At 38.5% G+C, this 21295-nt stretch overlaps 1 protein-coding gene across 6 annotated transcripts; it reads right to left on the bottom strand.

Moving 5' to 3' along the window:
- Positions 1–253: 253 nt before the first annotated feature.
- LOC131902640 (vomeronasal type-2 receptor 116-like) lies at positions 254–21044 on the bottom strand. 6 transcript variants are annotated; one of them, XM_059253646.1, is made up of 7 exons: positions 20866–21044; positions 20603–20623; positions 11625–11913; positions 10448–11251; positions 9369–9596; positions 5641–5764; positions 254–1173 (listed from the first exon to the last, which is right to left on the bottom strand). In XM_059253646.1, exons 1-7 carry the CDS (start codon positions 21042–21044, stop codon positions 254–256), a joined length of 2565 nt encoding a protein of 854 aa, XP_059109629.1. The 6 variants fall into 6 exon arrangements, with proteins under 6 accessions (XP_059109629.1, XP_059109628.1, XP_059109630.1 ...); XM_059253645.1 differs by lacking the exon at positions 20603–20623 and adding an exon at positions 18007–18030; XM_059253647.1 differs by lacking the exon at positions 20603–20623 and having other exon boundaries at positions 20848–21044.
- Between the last annotated feature and the right edge of the window lie 251 nt (positions 21045–21295).

Genomic DNA, 21295 nt, shown 5'->3' with positions numbered 1-21295 from the left:
TTAACTTCACATCTTATTACATATTATAGACAAATAAAACACTTCCAACAATCACTACTGTTCAAAAGGCAAGTGCTGTGAAAATAGGTGGCTAAGTGGAAGGATATGGGAGACAATACAGATAAAAATAGTATACATGACACTGATAAACAATACCATTAGTAGAAACAGTGAGAGTCACTGGCTAATGAATAACTTTGCATTGTATTCTATCAGGTGGTTCCGTAACAACATTAGATTTACTAGTTAAAATTTATGAAATGTGAGTCCTGGAAAATGTTTTCTCTCTTAACTTTTGAAGAGAATTTCTCTCTGGTCTTAGCAAAATGATGTAGCACTTGGGAACAAAGATGCATCCCAGCAAGCCAGCACTGGAGGCTAAGATGGAGAAGACCTCCACAGCCACCATGACCTTGCCCTTGGTGCTGTGGTAGACAGGGAGAAAAGTGACCCAGACACTGCAGAACAACAGCATGCTGAATGTCAAGAATTTGGCTTCATTGAATGTGTCAGGGAGATTCCTGGCCAAAAAAGCCACAGTGAAGCTCCCCAGGGCCAGAGAGCCCAGGTATCCTAAGACAGAGTAGAAAGCAGTTACTGAGCCCTTGTTGCACACAATGATGATGTGGTCATGCTCAGAGTATGCATCAATGTCAACAGACGGAGGAGAAGCTCCCAGCCAGATTGCACAGAGTATAATTTGGATGGTGATGCAGATGGGAATGATGTAGGTTGGTGCGCCTGATACCAGGAGCCACTTCATTCTTCTTCCAGGAGTATTGACTTTGAAAGCCAAAACCACAGTAATTGTCTTGGCCAACACAGTGGAAACAGCCACAGTGAACGAAACTCCATATGTTATTTGCTGCAGGATGCAGGTGACTGAGTTGGGATGGCCAATGAAGAACAAGGAACAGAGGAAACAGAAGATGAGGGAGATGAGCAGGATGTAGCTGAGAGTGAGGTTATTGGCCCTCACAATGGGAGTGTCTTGGTGCTTCACAAAGACCCCAAGAACCAGAATGGTGAATGCAGACAAACACAAGGCCATACAGGACAGAGTCATCCCCAAGGGGTCATCAAAGGCCAGAAAGGTCACATCTTTGTACAGGCAGTGGTTCTGCTCTGCGTTGGCATACTGGTCCTCTGGACACTTTATACATTGATCCATATCTGATGCAGAAAGCAAAAGTATTGTTAGTTCAACTTCAGCATTTCTTATGGACAGGCCACTCCAGTGTATTTTGGAAACTTTACAACATCCACAAACTTTATTGATAAAAATGTAATTGAGAATTCTCTGAAGAGCAATGCTTCCATTTCATAATGCCTATCTTCTTCAAGGACAAACACAGATCCTATTGATACAGTATAACATGAATCTTTCTGTCTGAATTAGAAGTGATGCCCTCAGGAGAGATGGAGATTTGGTCTTATCCAGGATGAAACCTCTTATAGCTTTTTTTATTTCCATATGATCATCACCAAACCCATGAGTAGCCGAGCAACAGCAAATAGAATCTATCGTGTGTGTGTGTGTGTGTGTGTGTGTGTGTGTGTGTGTGCAAGTGCATAAGTACGTGAAAGCAGTAAATGAAAAAGAATGTTTGAAAATAGTAAATAAAAAAGAGTGATGAGTTTGAGAGTTTTTGTTGCATGTGATGTGTGGGAAATATAATGAGGAGAGAGGGTGGTTTTATAATGTATGAAATTCTCAAGAAAAATTATTTAAATATGATGCCCTTAGTTGTGTCCTCATCAGAGAATAGGGATAGCAAACAGTTTATAAAATGAATTAATCCTACTATTAAGGAAGAAAACTCAATATTACATAGCACCAAGAAAGAAGTCTTGTATCTTATACCACCACCGTAGTGAGCACAGAGCACCTACTTCCTTCCCTAATTCCCTTCTATATGAGACCTGTGTGGGGACCTGCCCCTACATTTTCCCCTTGGGTGTTCTTTGGCAGTTAGGGATAAGATATTTAGATAGAAATATAGAGGAGAGAGAGAGAGAGAGAGAGAGAGAGAGAGAGAGAGAGAGAGAGAGAGAGAGAGAGAGAGAGAGAAACACAGGGTAGCCTCAGAGGGGCCTAGATCCTAATCCACTAGCCCATAACTTTATTCCAAAGGGCTTTTATAACAATGCCAAGGGGGGAGGAAAAGACATCCCCCTTACCAGATACAACTAAATGTAGACCTCATCAAACAGCTAGTACCGAGGCCTGAGGTCCAATCATCCTCTTAGGAAAAGCCATGCTGGTAAAGCAAGCTCAGATATCACTAGGAAACCTCTGTGGGCACCAACAGACCTAGAATCTACTAATGTACTCAATGGTGAAGGAGTTATTGGTAAAACAGCATGAACAAGGCAACATGAGAACTCCCAAGTGAGAGTGGTAACACAGAATATTTGAATTGAGCAATAATACCCCATTCATAAGTTGTAATTTCCACCACAGCAAGTAAGGGAAATATGATTGTAATTGTGCTAAATTGTGGATAATAAATGAGAGCAATGATGTGCTTCCAGGATTTTAAGTCATTCCATGAATAAAACCAACCAGCATTTATGGCCAGTTAAGATTGCATTTTTTGTTTGTTGTTCTTTAAGGGGCAAAAAGATGGCTCAGCTGTTAAGAACATGGTCTGCTCTTACAGAAGGCCTAAGTCCAGTTCCAAGAATATGTGAAGTGCCATATTACTACTTGTAACTCTGGTACAAAGGGCATCAGATACCTCCGGTAGATGTCACATGGACCTGGCCCTGTATGGACTTACTACCCTCTACATATGCCTAATTCAAATATTCATAAACATAAAGTTTTTTGTTTATTTTTTGTTGGTATTTATTATTATAAATGCCCTTTATATTATTATCTTTAATCAATTTTATTACAATATATTTTTAACAGTGTGTGTGTGTGTGTGTGTGTGTGTGTGTGTGTGTGTGTGTATAAAGTGCAAGTTGTCAAGAAGCCATCTTATAGGAGTTGGCTCCATCTCATTCCAGTGGACTTTTTGCGATGAATTCAGGTCATCAGACTTATGGCAAGAGATTTACCTGCTAACTCTTTTCATTGACCCTAAATTGCCTTTTTAAAAAAATTTAGTTATTTACTATGTATACAGTGCTCTGCCTGCATGTATGCCTGCACATAAGTGGAGGGCACCGAATCTCATTACAGATAGTTGTGAGCCACCATGTGGTTTCTGGAAATTGAACACAGGACCTCTGGAAGAGCATGCCATGCTCTTAGTCGCAGAGACATCTCTCCAACACCCTAAATGTCTTTTTTAAATGTTCTTTGCATTATAGACAATAACTGGCAATAAATATCAAAAACAATTCTGGACTCACCTTTGAATTTGGCCATCTCCAAATCAATATCCAGTTGACTTATATGGATTGTGTATGCAAAACTATCATTGGAATAATTGTGGCTGTTTCTTTTCCCTACAAAACTATTTCATCTATATTATTCTGACATTCGCTGCTACTTTGTACAAAAGTCTTAAGTGGGACAGCTGTCTTTCTCTACATCAAGTGACCACACTTTTCCCCATTGTTTTGATATGAAATCAAGTGCTGTCTCGTGTTTAGCTGTTTCTAGTAATTTTACCCCCAGTTACTACTTTTTAGTCACCACAACCTTCAATGGCATCAGTCTCAAAACTCTCTGAAAACCTCCCTCACATGGAAGTAACAGCACTTGCATCCTCCCAAAGTTTCCAAAGCAGGCTCCCATTGCAGCCCTATGGTACCACCCTGAATTCACATCTTCATGCTGTCTTCCCCACTAACATGTCAGCTAAATGACACCATAAAATACTAGCAATTAATCTAATGCTGTATAAAGAGCATGCCCACCACCACACAATACATATTTACCATGCCAATATACGGTGACTCTGTGGTAGTATTGTGTTCCCCAAAATATTGTGGACCATAATAAACTTATCTGGGGTCAGAGAATGGAACAGCCACTAGATACAGAGGCTAGAAAATGGTGGCACACACACTGTTAATCCTAGCATTCCAGAGGCAGAAATGCCCCTGGATCTCTGTGAATTCAAGACCACATTGTAAACAACCAGGAATGGTGACACAAGTCTTTAATCCCAAGAAGTGAGCCTTTAATCCCAAGGAGTGGTGGTAGAAAGCAGAAAGATATATATGATGTGAGGACCAGAAACTAGAAGCATTTAGCTGGTTAGGCTTTTAGGCTTTTTTTGAGCTAGAGTTCAGCTGAGACCCATTCTGGATGAGGACTAAGAGGCTACCAGTCTGAGGAAACAGGATCAGCTGAGGAACTGGCAAGGTGAGGTAGCTGTTGCTTGTTCTGCTTCTCTGATCTTCCAGTATTCACCACAATATCTGTCTCCAGGTTTGATTTTATTAATAAGACCTTCTAAGATTCCTGCTACATGACTCAATATCTTTCTTTGTCAGCAATGTTTGTGGGCAGTGGCCAAAACAAGTTGTGTAGGATTCATGACTTCAGTGGCAGGAGATGACTCAACAGTTAAGAGTGCTTACAGCTCTGCAGAAAAAAAGGGTTTGGACTCAGCATCCATGTGGAAGCTTATACCTGTCTGTAACTCAAGTTCCAGGGGCTTGTAATACACTATTTTGGTCTCCACAATCTCCCACACATAAACTCACACAGGAATACACACATACATTCAAGGAGGGTAAATGAATAACCAACAATTTACAAAGACTTATGACTCCAATCTAGTCTACATGTACCATTACAGGGATATAACCATTGGGACAGATAGAGTGTAGAATTCCCTCACAGGGCTGTTTGATTTTTCAAAACACTTTCTTTTACAAAATACTACCAGCAATGATTTTCCAGTGAGTCAAGGGTATATGTGAAGGCACAGGTTGTTATTTATAAGGACATTATTATTGATCACATACTTGTAAAAGAAAATTAGGAAAGGAATAGATTTTGTTTGTGCTCTAAAAGGGCCAAAGAACTTAGTAGGTCCCCAGACCCTCCCTAGCTCAACTGACCTCATGATACAAGTACCATTCATGGCTGGTGGCATATGCCTTTAATCCCAGCACTCGGGAGGCAGAAGCAGTTGGATCTCATTGAGTTCAAGACCATCCTGGTCTCCAAAGTGAGTTCCAAGAAAGGCACAACACTACACAGAGAAACCCTTTCCCCCCCGCAAAAAAAAAACAAAAGACAAAAAACAAAAAAGGAGTACCACTCAGACTAAAAAACTCACCACCTAGCAGCACCAACTGCCAAACTGAAGCAAAGGCATAATCCATCATAGTCCTTTTAGTTCTGGGAAAGTCTCAAAATGTACTAACTTTGCTTTTTAGCTTCCATGGATCTGCTTTTGGGTCACTGTTCTTGGTAACTGAAGTATGTCAACCCAGAACATGGTTCTTTTGCTTCAAATCTCACCCTGAGAAAGGCTCAGTGCTACACTGGGGTCCTGCACATCAACTGTAGTTGACATCCAGCTGATGAAGACTTTATTTCGCTTAAACCTATGTCTAAGCAGTCTTCTCTGGTGAATATCACACAGCAGTGCAGCACCCTTCCAGACCCCTTCGAAAGTGCAGTGTGGATAGCAGGAGACAGTCAATCTCCCTGCAGTAAACACTTACCTGTCTCATTGGAAATCTCATTTGCTGGGCAGGGGATGCAATCAAAACAGCAGGCTGCCATTCCTTCTTGTTGGAATTTTCTGAATCCAGGGGAACAACCAACACTGCACACAGCAGAGGGCATCTGAGGAAAAGCAGACAGATGCTGGGCCAGGAGTTTGACTACTCCTTCAATAGTTATAGCATCTCATCATGTTGAGTAGTTAACAAGTTTTCTTTCTATACATGACCCGAGTGAAAACATTTCTTTCAGTACTTTATACAAGGCCACACATAAATATGTGAGAACAAATTGATGAAATATTTGGGTGCTTCTGAACTACTAATAGTTCAGGAAATCTAGGACTATATGTTATGTGACCACTGGAATGCCTGAACTGAACACACTATCCACCCATTGTGTAGCTTAGCTTTGTCAACTTGACACAAAGCAGAGATACAAGAAAAAGGAGAAACTTAATCGAGAAGTTGTCTCCATCCAATTGGCCTCTGGTCATATTGTTGATCTATATTTTTTATTTGCTCATTAATTCTGGGAAGCACCACCACACTTGGTTCCTTATCTGAATTTAGTGGAAATGCTTTGAGTTTCTCTCCATATAGTATTATGTTGTCTATGTTTTGTCTTATACGAAGTTATTTTGTCAAGAAATGTCCTTTTTATTTTTCAAGGGACTTTTTTTGTTTCTTTGCTTTCTCTGAAAAGATGCTGGACATTACTCAAGACCTTTTCTATATCTTTTTCAATGAGCATACATTTTCTATCTTAGCATATATTTATGTGACATATTATACTTGATTGATTTGCATATGTTGAACCAGACTTACATCCCTGTAATAAAGTCATCTTGTGTATAGGGACTGATCTTTCTGATGTGCTATTGAGACCTGTTTGCCAGTATTTCCTTGACAATTTCTCCGTCCATGTTCATTGAATTAGAGTACAATTTTCTTCTTTCTGATTCTCTTTTCCTGGAATGGTCTTTTTCCTTTACTGCAGAGACTCTATTCTTTTTTATGAGTGCAGTGTTTACCTTTTAAGCAACACCATATTGTTTGTTTTTTTTAATTACTTCTCTATGTCCTTTGATTAGAGAGTTGGATTCTTCAAATACAGTTATTAATGAAAGCTATTTGGTGATTATTGTCAATTTGTGTTTTTGTAAGTTTTGATGGATTTAAAACCTTTGCTTTTCTGTCTAGTGATCTAGTGTAGTCTATACATTCTTGAGACATCTACTGTTTATCTTAATATTCAGTGTGAAGGAGTGTGACGTGTAAAGACACTCTGGAAGTGTCTTCCTTAGTGATGTTCCAGTAGCTATGTATTCCTGCAATTTGTGGTCACCAAGTTTTTCCATCTTCCTGAAATTATGAGGAACTGCTGTGTATAGTAATTGAAGTTGGAAATTTTGGCTCTGTTTTAAAAACATAATTGATATTCCCTCTTTTTAAAGTGTCTATGAATAAAGCTACTATGATTATAATGGGGACTTTCAATGAAATTGATCTTCTCTCTTGTAACCTAAAATTCCTCTTTATTCTACCTAATTCAGATTTTAAGTAATATTCAAAATTCAAAATATCCTTTTCTGAACCTGTCTGTTAGGCACTCTGACTGCCTTCTCTATCTGGATGGCCATATTTCCTCCAGAATTTGGTAAAATTTTGGCTGTCATTTTATTAGAAATACCTTTGGTCCTTTCACATGTTGTCCTCCTCTTGTGCCTGTGCTTTCTTAATTTGGTCTTTTATTGATGTCCCCTAAGTCTCTTGTGTTTTCTCCATCCTTCCTTATTGTTTTATCTTTGTCATAGTTTGAATTATAATTCACCTGTCTTGTTTCAAGTCTCGATAGCCTGTCTTCTACTTGAGATACTCTCTTAGTAAGTCGTTTTATACAGTTTGTTATTTGAATTGTTGTGTCTTTCATTTTCAGAATGTTAATATGAATTCTTCACTGTTATTGTACCTTTATTGAATTTTTGTCACATTTTCACTCTATTCCTTATTATTTGCATGTGTTTGTGATCTAATTGGATTGTCCAAAGAGGTGAATTTTTTGCTCTTTGACTTTTTGAACATCCTTACAATTATTCTTTGCAGTCTTTGTTTAGTATGCCATTGAGTTCACTGTCACATAAGCCTATGATTGTATCATTTGGATTCCTGCTTCCTCACTGTTTGCAAGTTTCATTTCTCCATTACAATTTGCATATGTGGAATATGGCACATATTGGGTTAATTTTAGTCCTGCCTACCCTTTTGGTTGATGTTTTTGTAATGTTCAAGTTAGACCTGGTAGAAGCAGGCTTGTGATTTCATTGTTTGCCTCTGATCTAGTGGAACAGTCCAGTAGCTAAAAATTCATCCCATTTGCTCTGTTCTCTGAGCATAAGTTTCTCATCACTGTGAAAATAGAATAGTAATTCTTGATTCAACTCTATTTGAGCAACTTGAAATTATCACTTCAAATTAAGTTTGCACACTTTCTGGAAGTAAATCCCTTTCAAATCCAACACACAACATTACAGTAGGCATTGTAGTTCAGATATTATAAAACCAGACACATCAGAATCAATACCTATAATACATCTTGGGAACATATAATGGGATATTTTATTTACAAATTTTCTCAAAACCAAATTATGATGACTATGAGTGCCTGCCCAACCAGATAAGGAAATAATACAAATCCTTTTTATTTCATTGTTTACTTCTTTACTTGTTTGAATAAGTTATGCAAGAACTAAGGTGTAAAGAAATGCTCTTCCAGTGAAGGATTCCTTTAGAAGTTATGATTTAGGGCTGGAGAGGTGGCTCAGCAATCTATCACACTTGCTGTTCAATCCCCCACTCCTACACTTAGGCTCAAATTTGTATTCACTTCCTTGATATCTTAATCCCTCTCCAGGCATAATTAGATACCTCACACTCAAATGGAACACAGACATATACAAGCACTACATCCATATACAAAAAATAGTTTCAAAAACAAGTTATAATTAATAAAATGTCTAAGGTGGCCCATGAAAATGTGATATATTGTTAGAGAAGTGGAGAATTTAGGACCTCCTGGTCAAAGTGCTTCATTAAAATTATAGAATATAAATTAATGACTTGCATATCTATTCCTAGTTCCAAATCTTTCCTTACAATTAGTTTCAGTCTTTTCAGCATGCAGATTAGAGATTCAACAGAAGAGAAGAAAGGCAATGGGCAGCAATCAGAATTGTACCAAGAGAATATTGATAACTTTACTGGGAATAATATCAAACATTGGTCATATCTAGTTTTATATTTGTTTATAAATCAGAGAGTTTCTGATATGATAAAACTATATCATATGTATGGCTTAGATTTTCAAAAAATTATTTTAAAATCATATTTTTACTTTTTTTTTTTTTGGTTTTTCGATACAGGATTTCTCTGTGTAGCTTTGCGCCTTTTCCTGGAACTCACTTGGTAGCCCAGGCTGGCCTCGAACTCACAGGGATCCGCCTGGCTCTGCCTCCCGAGTGCTGGGATTAAAGGCGTGCGCCACCAACGCCCGGCTTAAAATCATATTTTTAAAAACTGAAGTGAAGAAACATCATATAGAAGTTTAAAATTGAGTCTTTACATGACCATCATTCTAATTTCACTAAGTCACAGGGAAACCCAAATGGTCCCACTTGACACTGGTTACAGCTGTGAGGTGTGCATCAGTACATTTTGGTCAGACCCACCTGTCTAGTTCCTGTTGTCCACGCTATCATGTCTTCATATAAATGGAGCTGTTGACCATGTGGAAAATACGGCTTAAACTCTCCTATTTTAACCTTGAGTCCAACACCATGGGGGAAATTACAAATGTGGTAAATCCCATACTCGGCTTGCAGTTTTTCTTTCTGATTCATATTTATTATATCTCCAACAGGATTAATAAAGTGCATATTCTTCAGAAATGGGTACAGCTGAAAGATAGGCAATTTTTAGATCTATATTCCCTTATTTTAAGTCTGAAAATCTGTTCTGATTTTATCCCAAGGCAACTTTATTGAAGGTGCCCAAGGGAGAAACTTAATGAAAGCATGTGAATAAATAAAATCATTCTGTTCATAAGATTTTAGTTCTCTCACACCTACACACACACACACACACAAACACACAAACACACACACACACACACAATTCCACACAGATACCTATGCAGAGGCACAAACATAATACAAGCACACTCGTTCACACACATACACACAAACACACACATACAGACAGACCTAAGCAATCAAATACAGACATAGTATCAGAGACACACAGGCACATAAAGACACAAAACACACACAGAGAAACACACTGATAAAAACATTCACAAAAAGACATATGTACACACAACAAATATATGCTCATATACACAGTTACTCACAAACACAGGAGACATTCATAAACACAAAGTAGCATATCTATACACATACATACAAAGGCACAGAAATGCATTTCGACACCCATAAAGACACAAACACGTACACAGAAACAAACACAAAGACATAAAAACAATCAGACACAAATATACTCACATACACAGCCACACAAGTAGGTATTGAACTGAATCTCAGCACTATTTCCTGTGATACTGTTCTCAGAGAATCAAGAGGGATAAGGTCCACAGAGCTTACAGTGGTATCAGAATCAGTTGACTACACTTATGTAAACCATCTCTTATAGTGAACACCATATATGACAAATATTGGTTTCAGCAAGTGAGAGACTCTTAAAGAATATAGCATTGATGATACCAAGTACCATCCATTGGAATATATAGTACCTGTGAGCAGTCAGAATCTAGTGCTCTCACAGTGTTGATTGGCTGGTTTTCTACTTGTTGAAGAAGCATTTCATGGAGAGCATGGGCCACAGCATACACAGCATTGTATATATCATAAGCATCATCACTGAAGGCCATGTCAAAACTCTGTAGCATTAACCATTCCAGTGAGGCATTCGATGAGCAGTTCACCAGTGTCTTACAGTTAGATGTGGAGGCTTCACAGCTAAAGTACATCCACCCCAGTCCTGCCAGGAATAGGTCTGTGTATTTGGAAGGGTTTAATATCTGAACATAATTTTTAAGACCAGAAATCTCAGCATGGTGGTGTGCAAAAGCAAGAGTCCCATGGAATGAGTCAACTGTGAAGTCTCTCTTACTTGTAGTGACATCCCACTGTGAGGTGGTAACCCATATTCTCTGCATACCCTGTGATACCCACATTCTAAAACACACAGCTAGAGTACTGCCTATGTCACCATAAATAATAACAACATTTGTAGATGATGTCTCAATTTGGTTGTTATACACTTCAGCTCTTGACATGTATAACTCCATGTTGACTGGGATCATGATCACAAAGGCTAAGCAGACTCTTTGGACTTCACTTTCTCCTCTCAGATCTGAGAGAAAATGGAGACCCTGGTCATCATCTGAGATGGCCAGCCCAACCCAGTTCCAGTTGAAATGAAGCATCAAAGAGACCATGGCCAGGGCCAGAGCTGTGTCCTTGGGTGCCATCTGATACAGATTGGGAAATTGTACACGATCATTCAGGATAGGATGGAAAGGTCCATAGGTGAGCTGAAGGACATAAAACGCAGGGAGAAGCATGAGGTAGAGGATTTTCAGAGATCTCAATGAGAGCCCTGAGGTATGTGAAGCACCAGTTTGAAATGACACGAAGGGCAATTTTTTCATATAACTACAGTTATGATACACTGTTAAAAACATGAAAAAAACCACTCTCTACAGTTTGTTCAAGTAAAATCCCCTTGACTGCTAATTCTTCTTCTCATCTACATATCAAACAATGAATTGGAAATGTATTATGATTAATTACATTTGAACTTGATTTACATTAATATGAAGCCAATCTCCCTCTATGCTCTCCTCAGCATCAGGCTAAGCCAAATAATGAGAAAGATTCTATACTTTCCCACCCAAACAACCTCACCTGTGGATATTTGGAGAACTCCAAAAATTGTGCCAGGCTCATGGATGGTGCTAACATTGGTCCTGTAATCATTACAAAGCATTTGGGTTTATCATTACAGATGTAGTTAAGGTGAAGTCTATGCTTTTTTGCAGAATTGTATATGGAATTTTGAAATGTTTGTTTATTATAATTGTCAGTGAACAAGGAAAATACGAGAGACACATTTGGTAGAAGATATAGATTCCTGTTGATTTCTTCCACAGCAAAAGACAAAGGCAGAGCAAACTGGTAGTTTCGAGTTGGTATTCTGAAAATAATGGCACAGGGTATAGTATGGATAAGGCTATATAGGTGAAAGGTTTGTAGTTAATACAAGTACTGTCTTGCATTAAATGTCATGTTCACATATAGCTTGACTAATTCCTCTGTGTTGTAAGGTTGGAAAAACAAGAGATGCTTAAAAGCTTGGCAAAACCCAAAAAGTTGATGAGAGTGAATGTCACAAAACTAAGAAATGTGTTCTTGTCCACTTTGACAGAGATTTTCTCCTTGGCAATTTGAGGACTGGATGCATATTTGATAAATGATATGTGTGTGTATCTGTAGGAAGCTTGAGAATTCAGGTTTCTTGGGGGCCAGAAGAGGAAGCTGGATCCTGCAGAGCTGGAATTTTAAGTGGTTTTGAGGTTCCTGCCAACAAGGGTGGTTGAAACTGAACTCAGATCCTTTGATGGAACAGTAAGTGCTCTTAACTGATGACTCGTGTCTACAGCCCCAGTTTATTACTACTTTCTATATTCTAGATATTCTTCAGTCTAGTATAGCCAGTAGATATTTTTCCATCTGCATAGGCTAAATCTTAACATGCTCATAACATCTTTTAATATAAACAAAATTAGTTTTATGCAATCACACTTTTAAAAATGCAGTCTTATTTCTTGAGTTATTCTATATAGTTAGATGTTTTCTCCATCAGATTCATGCTTTCTGGTCTTACACTAAAGTCTCTGATCCATTTGGACTTGATTATGGAACAGGACAATGGTTGGGAGACACTTCTTTTCAACCTCTGGTTGGCAGGTTTTCCACTAGTATTTCTTGACCCGGCTGTCTCTTCTCCATTTTAAGTATGGGGAGATTGCCTACTATTAAATTGAATATTTTCATTGGCTGTATTTTGATAATGTTTTTCTCTTCTCCCAATTTCTTCTGGGTTCTCCCCAACTATATCTACGTACTTTTACATTGTTTTTTACTCTATTTTTCTTTAAAAACAAAACCAAAATGAGGAGAAAAAAGGCAAAATGAATACCACAAGGGGGTTAGGGATTGAGCTTAGTGATAGAGAACTTGCCTACAAGTGCAAGGATCTGGGTTTGGATCTAAGTTCTGGGGAAAAAAACCATAAAAATGAAAATTAAAATAAACATCAAAAACTAAATAGACATCTGTCTCCATGGGTTGCTAAGTGAAGCGTTTCTTACGAAAATTGGTCTAGACATCAATTTATGAGTATAGCAGAATATCATTAAGAACCCTTCCTTTGACTTTTTTCCATTTTGTTTGGTTCTATCCCAGATCTCTGGGATATCCTGATTCTGAGTCCTGGTCCTCATGAGGGATTTCCTCTCATGGAATGGGTCTCTAGCTGTGTGCCAGTCATCTGTTGGTCACTCTCACAATTTCTGCACCAACGTATCTTGTAGGCCAGACAAATTTTAGCAGCCAAACATTGGGCAGAGCATGGGAAATACTGAAGAAGAGGGAAAGGAAAGATTGTAGGATCCAGTAGTGTCAAGGGCACCACAAGAAAACCCACAGAATCAACTAACATGGGCTCAGAAGGACTCACAGAGACTGAAATGACAACCGGGGAGCCTACATGGGACTGAACTAGACTCTCGGCCTATTTGGTACAATTGTGTAACTTGGTCTTTGTGTAGGACTCCTAGCAGTGAGAGCAGGGGGATGTCTCTGACTCAGTTGCCTGCTTTTGGGACTCATTCCTCCTGCTGGATTTCCTGATCCAACCTTGGTGGAAGAGGAGGTGCCTGTTCTCACTGCAGCTTGATTTAACAAGGCTCACTGATATCTATCCATGGGATTCCTGGCTGTATCTAAAGAATAATAGTGAAGGAGGTTTTGATGTAGTAGAGGGGGAGAACAATGGTATAGGGGACCTAGGAAGAGGGAAGGGAAGGGAAGCTTTGGGTCGAATGTAAAATCAAGAAAATAAATAAATAAAAATATAATAATAAATATGAAAAAAATGAAAAGACGCAAATACACAAAGAAGAACAAAGGAAGGAAAAGATAAAAAAGTCTACAAAAACACCTTTCTATCTATTTTGAGTTGTGGAACCATTCTTGAGCATGGGACTGGTCCTGAAGTGTGTCTAATAATATACTCAGTGAGACTCCACTGGAGGAAACATCTTTTCCTTTTCAAAGCAGATATCTATTTCATATAGCTTCATCTTTAGGGGTGAAATTTGCTGTCCACTTGCTCCTCTCAATTTTGAGACACATGTGTACAGCATTTGAACCTCAACAGGCCTTGGGCATGCTCACACAGTCTGGTTGAGCTTATATATGTCTCAGTGCCATTGTGTCTGCAAGACACTGCTTCCTTGGAGTTATCCATCACCTTTGACTCATAATTCTGTCTGTCTCCTCTTCTGCATATTTTGCTGAGCCTGAATTGAAGGAATTGATGAGACAACTCACTGAAGACAATGTGCTCCTAAGTTCCTCATTCTCTGCACACTGTTCAGTTGTGCAGATTTCTGGGTTAGTTCCAATCTACTACAAGAAGCATCTTTTCTGATGAGACTGAGTGATGCACTGATCAATGGTATAGCAGAATATCATTAGGATTCAATTTATTGCTGAGTTCCTTAAACAGATAATAGTACTAGATTTCCCCCTATGTCTTTGACATGTATACTCTGAGGTTCTGGGAGTATTTATCCATGTCAGGTTGAGTTCCATTTCATGGAGTGGACTTTAAATCCAGTCAGACATTGGTTGGTTAAACCCCGAGTATTTATGCCATTATTGTACTTATGTATCATGCAGGCAGGTCATCACTGTAGATCACAAAGTCTGTAGCTGGATTGGTGGTTACAATATTCTTCTGGTAGAATGCAGAATACCTTCCAGTATCATGAATGCTAGTCAGTGGTGGTGCAGGCTTTAGAGAGCACTAGCTTGACTTCTCCATGTTCATTGAAATAATAAGTGGTGTCTTCTGCAATAAAGCCTTAGAGAAACTTGTGTAGAGTAACCCATAGCCTTGGGAATAGCCAATGATGTTTGGTAGTTTCAATGGGTCCCCTTTAGCTAATGACTCAACAAGATATGTAACCTGTTCCTGGCATTAGATAAATATTTGGTGCAGAAAATGTCTAGCTGGGGCACTGTTACCTCTTTATTTGGTGATTCCATTCAGACTTCCTTTACACATGTAAATACTTTAGGAACCTTCCAAGTAGCAGATTTCCAAATAGTTTTCAACTGGCCTTAAGTATGAGTTGTCCTTCTAAACACACCCACAATTACCACTCTCTGCCATTCCCTCCCTATTTAATCCTCTAATTCTAGTTTGCCCTGTATCTCTGTTTAACAGTATGTTCCATTTTCCCTTCCATGATAGATCCTTTCTACGCTGACCCCTTACTACTTACTTAACTTCTTTGGTTATTCAGATGGTAGCATGCATATCAAAGTTTTAAAAGATAATAGTCACATGTAAAAAAAAAAACACGTATTTGTCTTTTTTTTGGGCGGTGGGGTCTTAAGTACATTCCTCAAGATTATTTTCACTACTTTCAATATTTACTTGTTGATTTCAGCAATTCCTTAAGTAAAGATTATTCATTATTTTATATCCTGACCACAGTTTCCCCTCTTTCCTCTCATCCGAGTCTTTCTCCCACCTCACTTCTTCCCTGCCTTCATCCACTCCTCCTACTTTTCTATTCAGAAAGGGTCAGGCCTCCAACGCTTATCAACAAATTATGCCATATCAAGTATCAGGAAGACTAAGTACCTTCCCTTGTATTAAGGTAGCCCAGGATAAGGAGTAGGGTCCCAATGCCAGCAAAAGTATCAGCGATACCCTCTGTTCCCACTGTTAGGAGTTCTGCAAGAAGACAAAGTTACACAACTGTTACACATATGCAGAACACCTAGGTCATGGCCATACAGGCTCCCTGTTGTTGGTTTAGTCTTTGTGAAATCTTATTATCCCAGGTTAGATGTTTCTGTGGATTTTCTTGTGATGTCCTTGATTGCTCTCGCTCCTATGCTCCTTGCCTTCTCTCTCTCCAGTAGGATTCCCCAAACACAGAACAGTGTCTGACTGTGGGCCTATGGCATTGTTCAGGAATTACTTTTTAAAAAAAAAATTACAACTGAAAAAAAAAGCCACATAGCTCAAATGTGCTATGATTTCATTATCCATTCCTCAGTTGATGAAGTTCTAGGATGCTTACAATTTCCAACAATTATAAATAGAACAAGAACAAAAATGATGATCATGTGTCTCTGTTGCAAGATGCAGAATATTTTGAGTATGTGCCCAAGAATAATATTGCTGGATCTTGAAATAAATAGATTCACAACCTCATGAGGAATTTTCACACTGGTTTCCATAGTGGCTGCACATGTTTTTACCCCCACAAGCAATCAAAAAGTGTTCCCCACTCCTGAAAGCCTCACCAGCATATGCTGTCATTTGTTTTTATTAATCTTGGACATTCTGATTGATGTTAGAGGAATTTTCAAAGTAGTATTCATTTGCATTTCTGTGATGGCTAAGAATGATTTCTTTAAGTGTTATTCAGACATTTGTGTTTAATCTTCTGAGATCACACTGATTAATAGTTTAGCCCATTTTTATTTTGGCTATTATTTGCTTGATGTTCTTATGCATTTGAGATACTAATCCTTAATATTCAGTTTCCTACCAATATTTGTTGAGTAGACTGAATTTTCTTCTTTTTTTAAAGATTTATTTATTTTGTATACAGCATATATGACTGCAGGTCAGAAGAGGGCACCAGATCTCACTATAGATGGTTGTGAGCCAGGATGTCATTGCTGGGAATTGAACTCAGGACCTCTGGAAGAGCAGTCAGTGCTCCTAACTTCTGAGCCACCTCTCCAGCCCCCAAGACTGAATCTTCTACACTAGTTGTTGCTGAAACCTTTGTCAAAGCACAGGTGACTATACCCATGGAATTGAATTATGAGTTTTCCAATTTGCTTTCTTAAAATATTTATATAATACCGAGTAAGCACTGTGATCCTGTGTTACTATTAACCTAGGTTATAAATGGAACACACGTATTGTGATACCTCCAGCACTGGTTCTTTTCTTCACCTGTGCTTGGACTATCTGGAATCTGATTTTTTATGGGAAATTTTGGATTGTTTTTGCCTGTGCTTGTTAGTTATGTTTCAATGGAATTTTGATAGAGAGTACATACAATCTTAGATTATTTTGGTAATGTAACCAAATATTTAAAATTAACATACACATTGATTCTGCAAACCTATCAATATGTCAGATAGTTTCATCTTCCATTGTCTTCTCTTTCTTTCCTTACAGTTACAAAATCTTCACCATGGAGACCCTTGAGTTTCTTGGTTGCATTTATTCCAGGTATTTTATTGTGGGCAGTTATTGTAACTGTGGTTGCTTTCTTGACTTCTTTCTCAGTATCATCATTCCTTGTACACAAAAATGATATTTTGTATCTTGATTTTGTATTCTTCTGTTTTCCTGATGGTATACATTAGGTCTAAGACACACTCCCGGAGTTTTAACCACTTCATGTACAAGTTTATATCATCTCCTGTTGAAAAAATTTTGACTTCTAGTTTTGATTCATTCTGTTCTTTTTTCTGGGCTTATTGTTTTAGCAGAATATGAGCAAGACTTACTTTTGTGATATATAAATGAGCATCTTCCCTCCTTTGGTGTTTTTAAGGGAAAGTTCTCAGTTACCCTCCATTTGATGTAATGCTGGACAAGAGTTTGCCCTGTGCAGACTTCATCCCATTGAGACATTACCCTTCTATCCCTAATGTTTTAGGGATACTGTAGATTGTCAGATGCCTTTTCTGCATCTGTTGAGATGATCATGTCATGCCTGCCTTGTATATTAAAGCTAACTGTGACATTCACTGAGTTTTGGTGTTAAACCATCTTTCCAACCCTAGAATGAGGCTACCTAGTCCACAGCAGATCTTGTGGACACATACTTGAATTTGGATTGCATGTATTTTCTGGAGAATATTTGGTTTAAGTACATCGGTGATATTTGACTTTAATTGCCTTTTTCTTTATTCTGTTTTGATGATTCCTTATCTGGTTCTGGAGTCAGGGACATACTGAGTTTTTAAAATATGATTGTTTCTATTACTTTTCTTTTAATTTCTGAGAATTGTTTGAATGACATTCTTGTTGCATTTTCTTTAGGTATCTGGTAGAAAAATTAAACCAAGATGTGGCAAACACCTTAAGCAAATCTACTCTAATGATTGAGATTGAAAGAGTAAAAAAGCCATCTTCCACCTAAAAATCCACCAGTCTAGTAGTAGTCACTACTAGATGCAAATAAATCTTCCAATAACTAACACCAATGCTATTAAGGTATTAAATTAGTCCATTCAGCAGAAATGAATGAAGGATAATCTAAATATAGATATAAAGGCAGTGTCATTCTGATGTCCAAACAAGATTTATACAAAACAAAACTTATGTGATCATTTAATAAAACACTCATATCTTTTTGAGACAGGGTCAGTTATGTCTCCCTGGCTATCCTGGAATTCACTATATAGACAAAGTTGGTCTTGAAATTACCAGAGACTGCTTATGTCTTCCTCCAGAGTGCTAGGATTACAGACATGCTCTGTCATGACAAGCTATTTGTAGATTCTTAATATAGTACTTTAAAACCAATTAAAGAACACCTTAGATTAAATCATTCACAGTGATCGTAGGCTTCTTTCCAGAGATGCAACAATGGATCAGGATAAGGAAATCTATAAATGTAACATATTGCATAAACGGCTTAAGAAATAAATCACAGTGTCATCTGAACAGATGCAAAAAATACTTGGGACAAAAATTCAACTGCTCTTTGTATCAAAGAACAAAAGAGAAACCATCAACAGGCTTCTGTATTTGAGATCCTAAACACTCCACAGAAAATTATTTACATCAGAATGATAGAATACAAAATTACCACAAAACTCAGTTGCTTCCCTACATACAAAGAACATGATTGCTGAGAAAGAAATTAAGAAAACCGCGGTCACAATTGCCTCAGAAATATTGTAAAGTAAACATAATAAAAACTTGAAGGACATCAATAATGAAAATTTTAAAATAATAAAGAAACTGAATATATCATTAGTAGATGGGGAAATCTTATGCACGTACGTGCATGCGCGTGGACACACACACACACATATATATATTGGAATACTCAATATTGTGAAAATAATTCCTTTAAGAAATAACTGAGAGAACATAAGGGAACTGGATGGTTGAACTGGAATTGGGATGGAGTGGGAGAGCAATGAAAGAGATACCATGATAAAGGGAGACATCAAGGCGAGAGCTAGAAACTGAATACTAGGGAAGTTCCCAGGATTCCACAAGAATACCCCAGCTTAGACTGCTAGAAACAGTGGAGAGAGTGCCTAAACTAGCTTACTCCAGTGATTACATTCGTGAATACCCTGTCATCATAGAGCATTTATCTAGTAACTAATGAACGCACTTGCAGAGATCCACAGCCAAGGACTTTAGTCAAAGAGAGGGAAGAGGGATTCTATGAGCAAGGGATATCGTGATCATGATAGGGAAACCTACAGAGAAAACAAACCAAACTAGTGGGAACTCATGAACTTTGCCCAACAACCTAGGAGCCTCCATGAGACTGGACTAGGCTCTCTGAATAAGGTAGACAGTTGTGTATCTTGATCTGGTTAAGGGGTCCCTTTGGCAGTAGGATCAGGATCAATCCCTGGTGCAGGAGGTTTCTTTTTGGAGCACACTGTCTATGATGGGACACCTTGCACTGCCTTGATGCAGGGAGAGGGCCTTGGACATGCCTCTACTGAATGTACCAGGCTCTGCTGATTCCCCATGGAGGATATCTTATTGGAGGAGGGAATGAATAGTGGTTTGGGGAAGGGAGAAAGCTGGAGAGGAGAGAGGAGGGTGGAGATGGAGATATATGGTTGGTATATAAAATTAATTAACAAAATTAATTAACAAAAAACACACAAGAAAAAGAGGAACAGATGTAAAGGTAAGTATCAGAGCATAAAACATTTAGACTTAAAAACATCAGACACATACATATTTATAGTAGCAGAGATGACCCAGTGTGTAGCCTCTCCATCCCAGTTCTCAAATGTTGACAGCTACCACAGGCAGCTCCTGCCGCTATAGCAAGCGAGAAGGGGAGTAAGCAGTCAACACTCTAAGTGATATCCTAGCTTTTCCTGGATGAAAACACAACATTTGAAATGTAGACATTCCTTTTTGACTCTGAAGATAGAGACAGACCTGACATTTGTAATCCCTTAAAGTCTGTAACTGTGCATGTGTTCAAGTGAGGGAGGACAAAGGACACACCCAAGTACCTCACAGTAGACAGATCTCATACATCCTCCCCATCAAAGATTCAGGGGTGTGGAGTGATCACATGCAGAGTATCTGAAAGCTTAACTTAATGGCTACATGGATGCTCTCTCCAGTGAGGAGTGACACAAATATTAGAGACCCTGCCTCTGGACTAGGAGTCACATGCTTATAGAAGTAACATTAGCAGATCCTGGAAGAGACTTGAATGCACCTTGTGACTACTGAACTCATTGTGGTAGTCTGGAGCTTCTTGTCTTAGGACACCACTGTCTACCTCACAATAGCACCTGTGAAAAGGAAGGCTACATATGATAGATCAAAGTACTGAATGCCGTTTTTAATTTTGCTTTCATCCTTGTAAATGGAGGCTACTCAGAAGAAAATTTTAAAAGTCTCACAGCTTGATAGCGGTAAAACAGTGATTATAAAATATCAAAACATATTTTGCATCCGTTCTTGACAATAAGGTTGGAGAAAAGCACAGAAGCTCACAGCATTGCTATGCCCATTCACACACCTATCACACATTATATACCATGACATTTACATGAAAAATGCAAATACACTTACAGCATATCCAGGGTAAACCTGAAATACACTTTGTCCACTGGTCTCTGCACTGCAAAAAGGTAAAATCCACAACCTGTCACCATATCTCCATGTTTATTTTTATTCTGCTTCGTTCTCCAGAAGCACTTGGGGTGAGTGAGGTTGGACATGAGGAGGTGGATGTTCAGGAGCCAGAAGAAGAAATGCAGAGTGAGCATCAGGTCCTGCTTCCAAGTCTCTAAGCTGGTAGTGTGGTCTGTGGATGCAGAACAGTTTATCAAATGGATAACCATGTATACACATCTGCTTATATGTCTGCTGTCTACTGGAGAGATCACTTATGTGAATGAGATGCCTTACTCTCCAGGTGGGTCCACTACCCTGGAGAAATGTCAAGCACTCTCTGACCTAGGGCTCTGCAGCTGAGGTCCACAGCAGAGGTAAAAAACATGGGCTGGAAAATATATCC

The sequence above is a fragment of the Peromyscus eremicus genome, chromosome 1 (genome assembly GCF_949786415.1).
Source record: "Peromyscus eremicus chromosome 1, PerEre_H2_v1, whole genome shotgun sequence".
NCBI lineage: Eukaryota > Metazoa > Chordata > Mammalia > Rodentia > Cricetidae > Peromyscus > Peromyscus eremicus.
Note: the sequence above shows the minus strand (reverse complement) of the source record. Positions and strands in the feature narration are given on the sequence as shown.

Bases quoted from the DNA above. Each gene is read 5' to 3' on its own strand.
- LOC131902640 (XM_059253644.1), bottom strand. From the start codon at position 21,044: ATGCTCACTCTGCATTTCTTCTTCTGGCTCCTGAACATCCACCTCCTC. The intron at 11,914-20,847 runs GTAAGTGTATTT...CATTATTTTCAG, and splicing joins AGGTTTACCCTGGATATGCT to AATACCAACTCGAAACTACC. The intron at 1,174-5,640 runs GTAAGTGTTTAC...TTTCTGCATCAG, and splicing joins TGAGATTTCCAATGAGACAG to ATATGGATCAATGTATAAAG.